This window comes from Antrostomus carolinensis, unplaced genomic scaffold (assembly GCF_000700745.2).
Source record: "Antrostomus carolinensis isolate BGI_N321 unplaced genomic scaffold, ASM70074v2 scaffold21596, whole genome shotgun sequence".
In the NCBI taxonomy this organism is placed as follows: Eukaryota; Metazoa; Chordata; class Aves; order Caprimulgiformes; family Caprimulgidae; genus Antrostomus; species Antrostomus carolinensis.
Window position 1 is genome coordinate 17,382 of NW_010324221.1, and position 12,344 is coordinate 29,725.

Here is a 12,344-nt window from a genome sequence, read left to right on the forward strand (position 1 = left end):
TCCTCCCGGCTGAAGTGCATGGGGGGGCCCCCCAGACCTGAGCAAACTGCAGGGGAGAGGTCTACATGGCTGAGTGCAGTCAGAGCTGGTCGATGATTTCTTAGGTCCAGCCTGCTTCACTGCTAGAGAAGAAAAGTCAGAGCTCAGTGTCTGACTGGCTTTCCTGGTCCCCATGACTGGAGAGCCATGGTGTGGGACTTCTGGGAGGATGTGCTGTATCCCAGCAAGTAAAATACCTACAAAATGTCCTCCTTGATGTCACAGTGCAGGGAACAGGCCTGGCTCTGTGCTGAAGCTGAGGGGCTCAACCAGAACCCCTTTGGGCTGAACGGCTCAAATGCTTTTGAAACCAGAGGGGGATATCCTCCAGGAGAGGAGTGATCAGAACATAGCCGTAGTGAGGAACTTGTGGGGCAGTGGCGTTAGCCACGGGATGCAGGCTAGAGATGGGCCTGTGGAAATGCTGGTGGTGGTGCAACCAGCTGCCTGGTGTCCCAGAGGGTATGCTTACTGACCAGCTGTACTGGTCTGATACTGGAATGCTCTAACATACTGAGGCCAACAGCCCTGCTGAGCATGAAGTCCCTGTAACCCTGGAAATGCAAAGAGAAGGCCAAACCAGAGAAGTAGCATCCTAATTCCAGATGAAGGTGCTTGGTTTGGAGCACTTGTACAGGAGAACCTGGAGCCCCTGTCCCTACCCTGCTTGGTGTTACCAGCCAGCTGTGCTCTGCCTGCTTTGGTCTCTGCTCCTGTAGTAGTGCCATGGGGGACTAGGGCAGTGGGTACCATTGGGGTACACCTCTGCTCTCTGCTGTGCCAACCAGGGTGTTTAGCTCCACTCTTCCCTGTTTAAATTGAAAAGAAGAGCAGCTGTGTCCCCTCACCTTGTCCACCAGGCAATGGCCAGTTCAGTTGGCCCTTTGGCATCTTCTTGCTCCCACAAGCATCTTGACTGTAACTGCCCAGCTTCAACCCAAGCTTGTTTCCCAAATACAACATGGAGGTGCTGGATGGATACAAGCTCCTGGCCCATGTAGGCCTGTCCATCCTTCCCTTCACACACTCTCAGGCCTCTGCTTTTGCCTTTCTACTGGTGAGCTAGCATTGGGCTGAAGCTCCTGCAGAGTAGGCAAGAAGGATATGAGGCCCAGGGCAGGACTGTTCTTGTTCTTCCCTGGGGCCCTGGCTTGTTCTTCCAAGGGCCTCCAGAGCCAGGCTGCTTTTTCAAGTAGGCTGGTCCCTCACTGGGAGAGTTGTGCTTGTTGTTGTTCTCCAGAAGTTATTGATGGTGTCCATGCATACAGGAGCATCTTGAGTGTGCTCTGCTCCTGGGCAGCCTAGGAGAGCAGATGTCTTCCTTTCCCTGCCCCTGGTGTGTAGGGTGATGGAGCCAAGGGCTGTTGCTGGTTGAATTTCCCCTGGAAGGGAGGACCAGGAAAAAAACCCCTCTGGCCTGGCTGAGGGAGGTGGAACCATTACTGCAGGTCCTTCAAGGATGATCATCAGTGACTATACAGGGACCTGAGTGTAAGGGTTATAAACCAAAACTTCATGGTTTATGGTGGGGGAGAAAAACTCTGCCCTTATAAAGTGGAAGGTATCAAGGAGGCCTTCAGCCAGATCTGCTCCATCTGGGGTCTCAGTTACTGCACTCCACTTGGCAAGCTACTCATTCTGGACAGACAGATTAGCTTTCAAACTGGTCTTCTGGCCTGAAGAATGACCCTGAGGCTCCAGGGAGCTCTCTGTATAGGTAGGACTCCCTTCCTAAGGAGGTCCATAAGTGGTGATGTGCCCCTAAGCCTTAGGAAGCCAGTGTAGCCCCAGCAGGCCATGGCCAGACCCAGCTCTCCTCTGAAGAAGAGCAGCAGCTGGGCTGGCTCAGCAGTTACAGCTGCTCCTCGCTGCGTTGTGCTTGAGCTGGCGGTGACCTCGCAGGGAGACACTCTGGCGCAGTATACGTTACCAATAAAGTTTTATGGGGTTAAACATTACTCGGGCTGGCAGCTCAGAGCTGCCCAGTCTTGAAGCTGGAGCCCTTTCTCTTGCAGGGTGGAGCAAGTCAGCGAGATGACTTTTGTTCACAAACTAGGCTAAAAGCTGTAATCTTGGTCTTGATGTGCCGAGTCCTCTGCTCTCAGTGGTAGGGTGGTGGGCATGTGGGTTGTTCTCCAGGACAGCTGCAGTTCTTCCTCCTGAGACTGACATTGGCTTGAGAACATTCATGGGGATGGCCAGAGCTGTAGCAGTTCCATAGCTTTCAGTCCTGGAGTGGGCATGAAGATGGAGGCAGCGGCTAAGCTAAGAGCTTGTCGCAAAAGATTTAAACCTGAAGCGCTTGTCCTGGGGTGGTGGGCATGTGGGTTGTTCTCCAGGACAGCTGCAGTTCTTCCTCCTGAGACTGACATTGGCTTGAGAACATTCATGGGGATGGCCAGAGCTGTAGCAGTTCCATAGCTTTCAGTCCTGGAGTGGGCATGAAGATGGAGGCAGCGGCTAAGCTAAGAGCTTGTCGCAAAAGATTTAAACCTGAAGCGCTTGTCCTGTTGCAGCTCTGTGTTCAAGTCTGGTGGTGAGTGGGAGATGAGGTGGCCACCCTCTGCAATGCACCTATGCAACCTCCTGAAGAGCTGCCCAGAGGGCTGGCAGGAGTCATAAGGGACAGGAGATGGTGTGAGGCTGGCCTGGCCTCGGCTTGTGTGCTGGGAGCCATTGGTAAGCTGCTTGCAGGTGACACTGGTGGCTGCCGCTCCTGGCACTGCTGAATCACCATGTCATGGTGATGCTCCCGGGAGGCACCAGGCTGCTGTAGATGTGACCGTGGCCTGACCCTGTACTGCCTCTACTTATGGGGACTCCACTGACTTTGACTGTCCCATCTGCCTTCCCCTCCCTCCCACCCTCTCTCAAATACCTCCTTTGATGTCCCTAGTGAACTCCAGCCATGATGCCAGCGCAGGCTAGCCCTGAAGCTCAGAGCTGTCCCTGGAGGTGGGGACACCCTAGTGATGCCTTATTGCAGCTAGTGGAGTGGCTGTCCTACAGCTCCATTCCTAGAAGTGTTAAGCATGATGGCAGCCACGTCTGGAAAGACTGGTAAGGTAACCATCTCTCCTCCAAGGTGCACCATGGGATTTGCAAGCTTCTGCCCATCTCTGTAGCCTGTATCTCCTTGGCAACCCAGTGCATGGGCCTCACGCTACCCACCCACCAGAGCCTGGGGAATGAGATACCAGGCCTTCTTTCTAACCCACATCTCCAACTTGGCAGCACATGACATGGCGCACACAGCATGGCACCATCTTACATCAACTCCTCCCAGCTGAGCCAGGCTCAGCCAGGTCCTGCTGGTGGGAGGGGAGCAGCCTGGTTGAGCTGGGGCAGAGACAACCCTGCCGCTTGGCCTGAAAGAAACCTGGTTTCTCCCCAACCACAACCCTTCGAGGGCAACCAGAAATACACCTTGACCTCACTTCTGGCACACGGTGGGGGAGGTGAGTGACGTGATAGTGATAGCACACAACTAAATTCTAGTGGGCACATTAGACAACAGCACTTGCCGGTCACTTTGTTCCAGAATTGCATACCGGGAGAGACCCTGCCCTTAATCAAGGGTCTAATCTCACCTCTTTCCTCTCCAGTTACTGGAAACAGAGCAAGTTCCTACCTGGAGCTTGGCTTATCTCTTGCAGCCTGAAATCACAGGCAGGACATAGGTCTTGTGAGCAGTAACAAAGGAATCAGCAGCATGGGAGAGATGAGTGGTGTAGGAAACTGGGAGCTTGGGAAGAGGGAAGATGGTCTGGCCTCGGACCAGTTGGTGGGGAGGGTGGTTGCTGTGGTCAGCTCTGAAGGAACCAAGTCCTGGCTCACTTCTTGCAATGGTTCTGGGTAGACTTTTTTTCCTTTGTTTGGTAGTGATGTTGGGGAAAGCAGCCATCAAAGATGGAGGCCCAGGTCTGCCTTTGCCCTTGGAAGACTGTGGGGTGCAATATGTACAGAGCTGGTCTCCTAGGAAAATGGGGAACCCTTGACACAAGGATAGAGACAGTGACACACCTTGGTTTGTTCTTGGACATGGTGAACAGTTTCATCTATTGCTTGTGCAATGGAGTTGGGCTGCATTGTCTGATGTGAAACAACTTGTTTTGGAGTGGCTCCAAGCCCAGATCTCAGTGGGCACTAGGAGACACCAGGGACTACAGGTGCTTTTGGAGCTTTTCTGTGAAGTAATGCTAGATGCAGGATTGTTTCATAAGAACATGGGTGAGGCTGGTGGTGGCTACCACATGGTACTTGTAGGAGACTAGGCTGACATGTTGAGTTCCCAGAGCCTGGGAGACCCTCTGTGGTAGATGCTTCCAAGGCAGGGAGCTGGTCATAGGCTGAAAGCTCACAGCTGCTTATCCTTTTGGGAGCAGGCTGCCTGAGTTGCCCTCAGAGCTTCTATGTTGCTGCTGCTGGCAGTAGCCTTGTCTGGAGGCTTTGAGGAGATGGTGGAGGTGGGCCTCTGAAGCTGGGACCTGTCCAAGCAAGTGGTGGGTGGAAGGAGCAGTCCTGAATCGGGGCTATGTGGTGGTGGTGCAAGAGCCCAGTGGGACCCTGAGGTTTCTTAGCACTGAGTTGAAGCAGAGCCCATCGATGGAAGGGGAGGTCAGTACTTAAAAAACACCTTTCTCTCACTTTCTGCCTGGGCTGGTTCAGAGCAAACTGGATCTCCTGAGCAGTGGTGGCTCTATTTGTGGATGGACATGAGGCAGATCCCCATGGCTGTGATCTGGTACTGGCCCTAGAGAACTGGGGATGTGGGGAAGATCTGCTGGGTGGGCTCTGCTCAGGTGGCCTCAGTATTTGAGGCTTCTCCTCAAATACTATCTCCTGTTGGGATGCTGCTGTTGTCTGGGTGTGTGACCACCTGGGTGCCACCAGCCTAGCTGAGCCCTGGAGCACCAAGCAGTGATCTGCTGCATCAATGAGGATCCTGCCTTTGTTCATCACTCTGGACTGACTCTGTGGTCCTATCTGCAAAATCTCCTGGACTTCATGTTGTGGCAGCTGAGTTCTGATAGACGTTTCCTGGGATGTGGGGCTGGAGACAGTGACAGATTTTCTGTGCCTAGTGTCTTGTTGTACCTGCTCATTGAGGCTGTCATGTAGGACTTGCCAGGATTCCTTTTTCTGGGCGGTCTCCAGGTTTACTAGAGATGTGAAGCACTCCTCAAGACCTTCATGGCTATGATGTTTTCCTAAACTTGGTGCTGGCACAGGCTGAACAAGCTCTCCCCAAGCCAGCAGTTTCCCTCTAGTCAGAGAAAAGCAGGCAGGAGATGCCCTTAGCTCTTCTGGGTACCTGCTGAGCATTGATTCTTGCTAAATCACACCTGATGAGTGGACTCACATGGTGTCAGCAGTGACTCCTGACCCATGGCCAGCACAGGCTCTCCTTGGCTAGCTCAACTCAAATAAAAGCAGCACAACTCACTTCTACTATGGGAAGAGAAGAAACACTTGTTTGCTGAGATCTGTGAGATGGGTATGTCTCCATGAGCTGCATAGGCAAAGGATGGATGCCTCTTCTAAGCAACAGAATGGATCAGGGCCTGTCTTCTGGATGCTCCTCATGAGCTGATCCTCCAGCTCTCCCTCACTGTAGCTGCTTGGGGAGAAGTGTGTTCTTGATTTGACCGCAGCAAGGCTTTCTTGGTGGTGGGCTGAGCTGCTTGGGTCTTGCACAGCATGCAAGTGTTTGGATGCTCATCGCCTCAACCCAGCACCCTGAAGGACCCTGGAAGCAGGTGGTTTGGGTGAAAGGCCTGCTGCTGAGGCTGGAAGTGTGTGTCCAGAGAGCACTAATGGATGACCTTAGTGCCTTGTGGATGCATCTTTGCAGGCTGTCCTTGTCTACCCTGGGTCATGTTCCCACCAGCTGTGTTTCCAGCTGGAGCAGAGCAGCTCTTGCTGGCCACCAATGCAGTTTGCACAAAACTTGCACCCAGTGACCTGCAGCCTGGGGGAAGCAGTGACTGTGAAGTGCTTGTGGCTTGTCAGCGTGATGCTGTCTCAGCAGTGCCGTGAAGATGTCACTCTGTATCAGCAGCTGGTAACTAGATGCAGCTCTTGGACATGCTGGTTGGGGTCCTACCAGCTCCTAGGAGCACAATGGAGTGCTTTGTCCCTGCTTGCACAGAGAGCCTTTCTGGTGGCTGGGTCCATTACAGTTGTAGGGATGGCCCTGAGCTCCACAAGATGCTGGGGCTGAATGCAAAGACAAGTAGACCTAGAAGTGACTAAGGAGGAAAGGCAGGCCAGGTTGAAGGTGGCTTGAGGATGGATCCATGTATTCAGTCCTTCCTTCCTTCCTTCCCACCTCTCTTTTTCCTGCTGACCTGCTGAAGGAATGAAGACAGTGGGCAAAATAGGAAATTTTGGAGGACAAGGAGAATGAAGTCCTGATGAGATGTTTATCTGCCCCATTTATTGTTTCTTTCTGGTTTTTAGGTAGCACTGGTTTTGTGCTGCAGCAAGGGAGAGGCTCTTCACTTCCAGATGTTTCATCTGGCCTCTGGAAGGTGGCAGGCAAAGGCACAAATTTCTCTCCTCCAGCTATTTTCTGGGACAGATGTTGAGTGCAGCAGCACGAGGCTGGCTGCAGTTGGCTGGTGGTGTTTGTCCCATCCCTGTGGGTGGGTGAGCAGGAGATGTTTGCAGTGGTGGGGCCAGCCTCCTTTCCAACTGTGAGCTAATGCAGCTTCAGAAACAACTGTGTCTTTTCCAGTAAAAGCCTCTTGTGCTCTGCTTTCCTTGCCCAGTGCTGGATGTCTCCACTCCTTCTCAGCTTCCTCCTTGAGAGACATAGTCTTTTGAGAGATAACGGGATCTTCTGAAAGCCCTCAGAGAAGTTTCCTCCCTACAGGGAAGTCCTCTGGCTTGCCTTGCTGCATTGCAATCCTCTTGGGACAACCCTATGTGGTCTCTTGTGGTGCTGGTCTCCTCTTCCAGGTGGCTCTGGGAGCTCCCTGTTTGCAGAGCCTCTCTACTTCTTGGAAAAATCAAGGTGCCTAAGACACTTGAGGGATGTGAAGAGAAAACTGTCCTGGCAGGTGCCGCTATCTTGAAGAGCATGTCCACTTGGGAAGCTGCTGTGTCTGATCTGGTTCTTCCAGTGCTTTCTGCTGCTTTTGGAAACATCCCTCCTAGTGAGGGGATGTTCCCACCTCATCCCATCAAGCCCTTCATCTTTCTCTGGGCTGAAAGACCTGTCAGGTCATTCCCTCAGCCTGCCAAGGTGTCAGAGCCTTGGCCTGGACCCAGGATTGTTGCATCTGCAGGAGCTCCTGTCAACTTCTGTCTGCTGGGGTGTGCTACTGGCAGGTGGGGCCACTGTGAGTCAGGCTGGTTGGATTTGCATGTATAAGCATCAGAGACCTAGAGGAGGAAGGCAAGGAGAGGTGGTCCATCAGGGTTATTAGTGCTAGAGCTACAAGTAGGGTGTGTTTTAAGAGAAAAGCAGGATTTCTGTTGAAACTGGAGGTGCTGGAGACTCTGGCCAGGCTTGGGGTGGGGCATGTATATGGGACAGAAGCTGTCTCAGACCCCCTGAGGAGAGGATGAGGAGCCACCAGATGTGGGGAGCAGGGTGGGGATGGCTGTCTTGCATGTACGCAGCTGCTGTGCCTGCTCATGTAGGTCATGCTGAGCCCGGCGTAGGATGGAGGCAGCTCTGGAGGTTGAGAACTCACAGCCTCCTGAATGCAGGGGGAGTTTCCTGTTACTGCTGGGCAGGAGGAAACTACTTCCAGCTGTCAAGGGGAGGAGTGCTGGAGTGGGAGTCATTGGCCAGGGAGGAGGACAGCTGGCTGCTGAGGAGATGAAGTTCTGCTGAGCAAGCACCTCCTGGTGAGAGGGCTGGAGGGAGCAAGTAACCCTGGGCCTTGCACTGGCAGCTGCTGTGGTGACCCCATAAGGTGTCAGTGATGCTGCTGACCAAACTGGACTGTGAGTCTTTCTGGCCTGTGTCAGTGCAACCATGTCCCAGAGCAGTGTGGTGCTCCCAGGCTGGGGAGCAAGGGTGCAGCTGAGCTAGATCCTGCTTACAGAGGAGTGAAGTCATGGTGTTTGTGGCACCAAGATAGCACTTTGGTCATGGCACTAGATGGGACCCCTGACTGGAGAAGAGGGTCTTGGTAATGTCCATGTCCTCAATTCTCTCCCTGTAAGGCTTGATTGACTGGGATGCAACTGGCTGTTGTGTCATGGAGCAAGCTATGGGGCCAGCTGGGAGCTGACTTGATGGCACCCATTCATCTCATGAAGGTGTCTGGCAAGGATTCTGACCATCCCAGTCTGCCTGGCTACAGGCAGCTACCTCAGGTGTGGTGCTGATGCATGAACAGGAGCCTGAGATCCAGCAGATCTAACCTGATGAGAGGATCCTGCTAGGACAGAACCTCTGCAAACTTGCAGGCCTCCTCCCTGTAAGAGCAATCACAAGAAGAGGAACTTGAGGTCCCTGAGATCGTGATTGGGGCTGTTCAGTTACTGGCATCACAGCCCTTGTGCTGATGGAGGGAGGACTTGGCCATAGCAGGCAGCTGGGCTTTCTGGGAGATGTGTGCTTATTGTCATCTCCAGCTCTTGTAAGGAGGCTGCAGTGCCAAGGTTTTGGCAGTTTGCTGCATGTCTCTGCATGGAGGAGACATCAAGCGTCAGGCTTCTGCTTCTTACAGGGGTAAAGGGAGTAGGGTTTGAAGGGACCTGCTGAGGATGTGCCTAGCTTGGAGAGTAATCCATGGGTTGTCATTGAGTCTCTTGAGAGTCCTGGTCTTCAGCTCTGTCTCTTCTGAAGACTTGTGTGCAGCTTCTGGAGGTCTCATGCAGCTGGGTTGAGGGCACAGGTCTCCATCTCCACTCCTGGATAACTTTGCAGCAAGAACTTGTGTTGCAGGTGTCATCCAGTGCATCAGTTGGGCAGTGTGCTGCCTGCTAGGTGGTTATCAAACAGGCAGCTCCTGGGCCCCTTCATTGCAAGGTGTCATCTCAACCTGGAGTGGCTTTCTTGATGTCTCTTGTTTGCTTATAGTCTGCAGGGAGACCTGACTCTGGTAAGAGCCCTGTTAGAGGCTGGCAGAATTGCCCTTGGCCAAGGGTTCCTCTGGATGCTTTCCTGTGCAACCTGTTGTAGGGAACCTGCTTTGGCAGGGGAGCTGGACTAGATGATCTCCTGAGGTCCCTTCCAGCTCCTACGGTTCTGTGATTAGTGGGTGAGTGCTGTGCATGGGGCTTGGAGCTGGTCTGGGAATGCTGGGGGTTTTTTTGTTTGTTTTATTTTTTTTTCCTTTGGCCCTGGAATAGTGCATGTGCTTGGGAGGGGAGGATCTAGCCAGACTTGTTCAGGCAAGGGGACAACCTTGCCAGGATGCTCTGACAAGGGGAACAATTCATGCTGGCTTCTAGTTCTGCCTCTTTTCTACCCATCTTAGAGCAAAGTCCATCATTCTGCTGGTACCCAGAGCCCTGAACGTACCTGCTGCTCTTGATGCCTGTCCAACACTGAGACTGCTCTCCTCCCACCAGCTGGGGAGGGAGGAGCAGGGGGATGGCTGCTGTGTTTCAGCTTCCTTTGCAAACAGTGGCAAAACCAAGCTCTGCTAACTGCTCCTGCTGCTGGATCTGTGCTCAGTCAAGTGTCACAGACTCATCTCCTGCTGTTCTCGGGCATGAAGCTGCTAACTCAGCCCAGCCTGACGTACCGGTCTTGCAGACAAAATGGGAGCATCAGGATGTCTGATGCTATTCTACTGGATGTTGCCAGTTTGCTGCATCTACTGGCAAGCTGGAAGGTGTCTGTTCAGTTACTGTTCCCATGTTTGCTTGTTGGGTCCCCATCCAGCAGTCCTTCCTTGGCAAGGAGCAGGCCTGAGGCAGTAGATGTGTTGGCAGTGACCTTCCAGGGAAGCCTCCAACTCTTGCTGCTTTTCAGCTCTACCAAGTTCTTCCCATGATGTGGTCTGCTTGGAGCCTCTTCTGTTGGCTGGCTTGTGGTTTAGGAAACTTCATGGGTCTCTTCTGTGGTGGATGAGCCAGTTCTTACCCTGTGTCTGTCACCTAGAGGTTGTCTGGTTTAAATGTGTGGTCTTGAGATGCCTCCTTCTGCTGGATGAGGGCAGAGCAACCACCACCTTGGGGTGCTGCATGCCCGAAGGGAGCCTCCTCTACCCTGCCTGAGCCTGACCAGGGGGGAAAGACATTAACTTGGGGGACTAGGAGCGTGCTGGGAGGAACAGCCCCTCCTTGCACACACTTCTGCAGTGGTAAACTTCATAGATAGCTTGGTGGTGAGGAGCTTTCCTAGGTGGAATGTTGGTGTTTTGTGTGCTGTAGTGAGCTGGGGCTAGGCATGGTCTTCTGATTATGTCAGTAGGCATAAAGTACTTGAGATATTGAGGCAAGCTCCGAGATAGGGTGCTAGCTGCCTTCTTAGATGTGTTGGAACCTGCCATGCTCCTTAAGGGAAGACCTGGCCTATGGAGCTGGCACGCTGGGTGGTGCTGACATGGTGCAGCCCCAGGTTGGGATCTACTCAAGTAGTATTGGGGCTCACCCTGGAGGCTCCTTTCCCATGCTGGAGACATCTCTACTCTGTCTACCTCATGTAGCCTGAAGGAGCTGAAGGTTTGGGCTCTGGTTAAGATAATCCCGATCACGGACCTCTGGCGTGGCTTTCTTTTCCAGATGCGCTGGTATCCTCCCTCTGAAGCTACCCAGCAAGGATGGAAGTCTCGTCAGTTTTGTTAGTTTGTTAGTAAGTAATTAATTACTCTTGGAGATGGTCTCTTGTCTTGCTCATCCTTGGGTTCTTGTGGGGAGGAGGGATGGGAGCTCAGGCTCAGTCCCCTGCATCTGCCCACCTAAGGACGTGGTTGGGTTCTATTGATGGGTGATGGGGCCAAATCCACCCTGGCAGGAGCAGGGAGACCCACCAAGCCCCAGGGTGGGGAAGGGGCTGCGGGTGCCACTCACTGCTGCTCCTCTCCCACAGTGTCTCTCCTTGGCTTGTGTTCCTCCTCCCTGCATCTCTGCGGGGGGATGTGCCAGGGACAATCGCTCAGACTCCTCTCGGTTTGGTTTGTGGCCAGCGGACAAGGCGCCCGGCCCCGGCGAGCTCCCTGCTGGGGCTGCCAGCATTCCCCCCTCCCCGGACTGTGAAGCTGCTGCAGTCCCCCGCAACAGGCTGGGCGCTGCCTCCATCCATCCCTCCATCCCATCCCTCCATCCCCAGGACATCCTCTCCAGCTGAGCTTCGCCATCCGGCTGTGCCGAAACCCAGCCGGGGGGTCTCGGTCCTGGGCTTGCCCTGCCCCAGCGGCTCGGCTGAAGGAAAGGAAAAGCAATGGGTTTTGCATGTTTTCTGGCATGAATTAAAACACTTAACTTGTGTATGTGTGAGTGTAAGTTTGTTTGTTCTAGCGTTTGTGTAACCGTTAGCAACAGGTCTTGGCCCAACGGATTGATCCATCAAGGTTTTCATTTTGCTTTGGTGAAGACTTGGCTTTGGGAAATACTAACTGTCCTTGTCTCACCCCTTCTCCCACCTCTGCCCTCCCCTTCCCAGTACAACCAGAAAAATTTGAAAAATTATGTTTTTTTTTTTTAAGTACGATGCACTGGGTTTCTGTTCTCATCCATTCTTCTCCGGTTTTAAAGTCAGGGTTATTATATTTTTTTCTTCAAACTTCTATATATAGAATGACTGTAAACGCTCTAACCTCTGTGGGTTTTGGTTTATTCTTTTTTTTGTTTTTTTTTCTTCCACATCCTTCTGATTGGAGAGCATCCAGTCCTGCCAAATAATCAGCCATCCTTATGGGAATACCGAACAAAAAAAAGTACGAGTATTTTTGTACCATGTGTAATAAGGAAATATTTATGCATCATAAAGAATTTCTTGTGTGTTTGTGTGCAATTAATTATTATTAAAGAGAAATTGTACTCCTGTAAGATAAGTTAATGTTTAGTTAAAAGCTTGAAAGAGAAGGGTTGTCTTCTGTAACAATGATTCAGTCAGGCTTTGTAAACAAGAAATTGTGCAATTTTCGTTTTAGCATCTTATTGCTTGGTATTGAAGTGCTTTAAGTATTATATGACCATGGCTGTCTCGCTTGTATTAAAAGATTTGAGAATAAGTTGCTATATAATTGCTGATCCTATGAGAATGTGAAACTGGATAATATATGAAATGCAACCAAAAAAATGAAAAAAAAAAAAAAAATACCTAGAGGCTGCTGTGACTCCTTTTCTGGTCTGTTGTGTTTTTCTTCTGGGAATGGGTTGAGATGCTTCAG

At 52.2% G+C, this 12,344-nt stretch overlaps 1 protein-coding gene across 1 annotated transcript in view; it reads left to right on the plus strand.

Annotated features, from left to right (window-relative positions):
* RBPMS2 (RNA binding protein, mRNA processing factor 2) overlaps positions 1 to 10,797 on the plus strand; it is a 28,136-nt gene extending 17,339 nt beyond the window's left edge. The window contains exons 7-8 of the mRNA XM_010170873.2: positions 9,005 to 9,031; positions 10,735 to 10,797. Coding sequence (XP_010169175.2) covers positions 9,005 to 9,031; positions 10,735 to 10,797 — 90 coding nt within the window. The remainder of the gene's footprint in view (positions 1 to 9,004; positions 9,032 to 10,734) is intronic.
* The last annotated feature ends 1,547 nt before the right edge of the window (positions 10,798 to 12,344 follow it).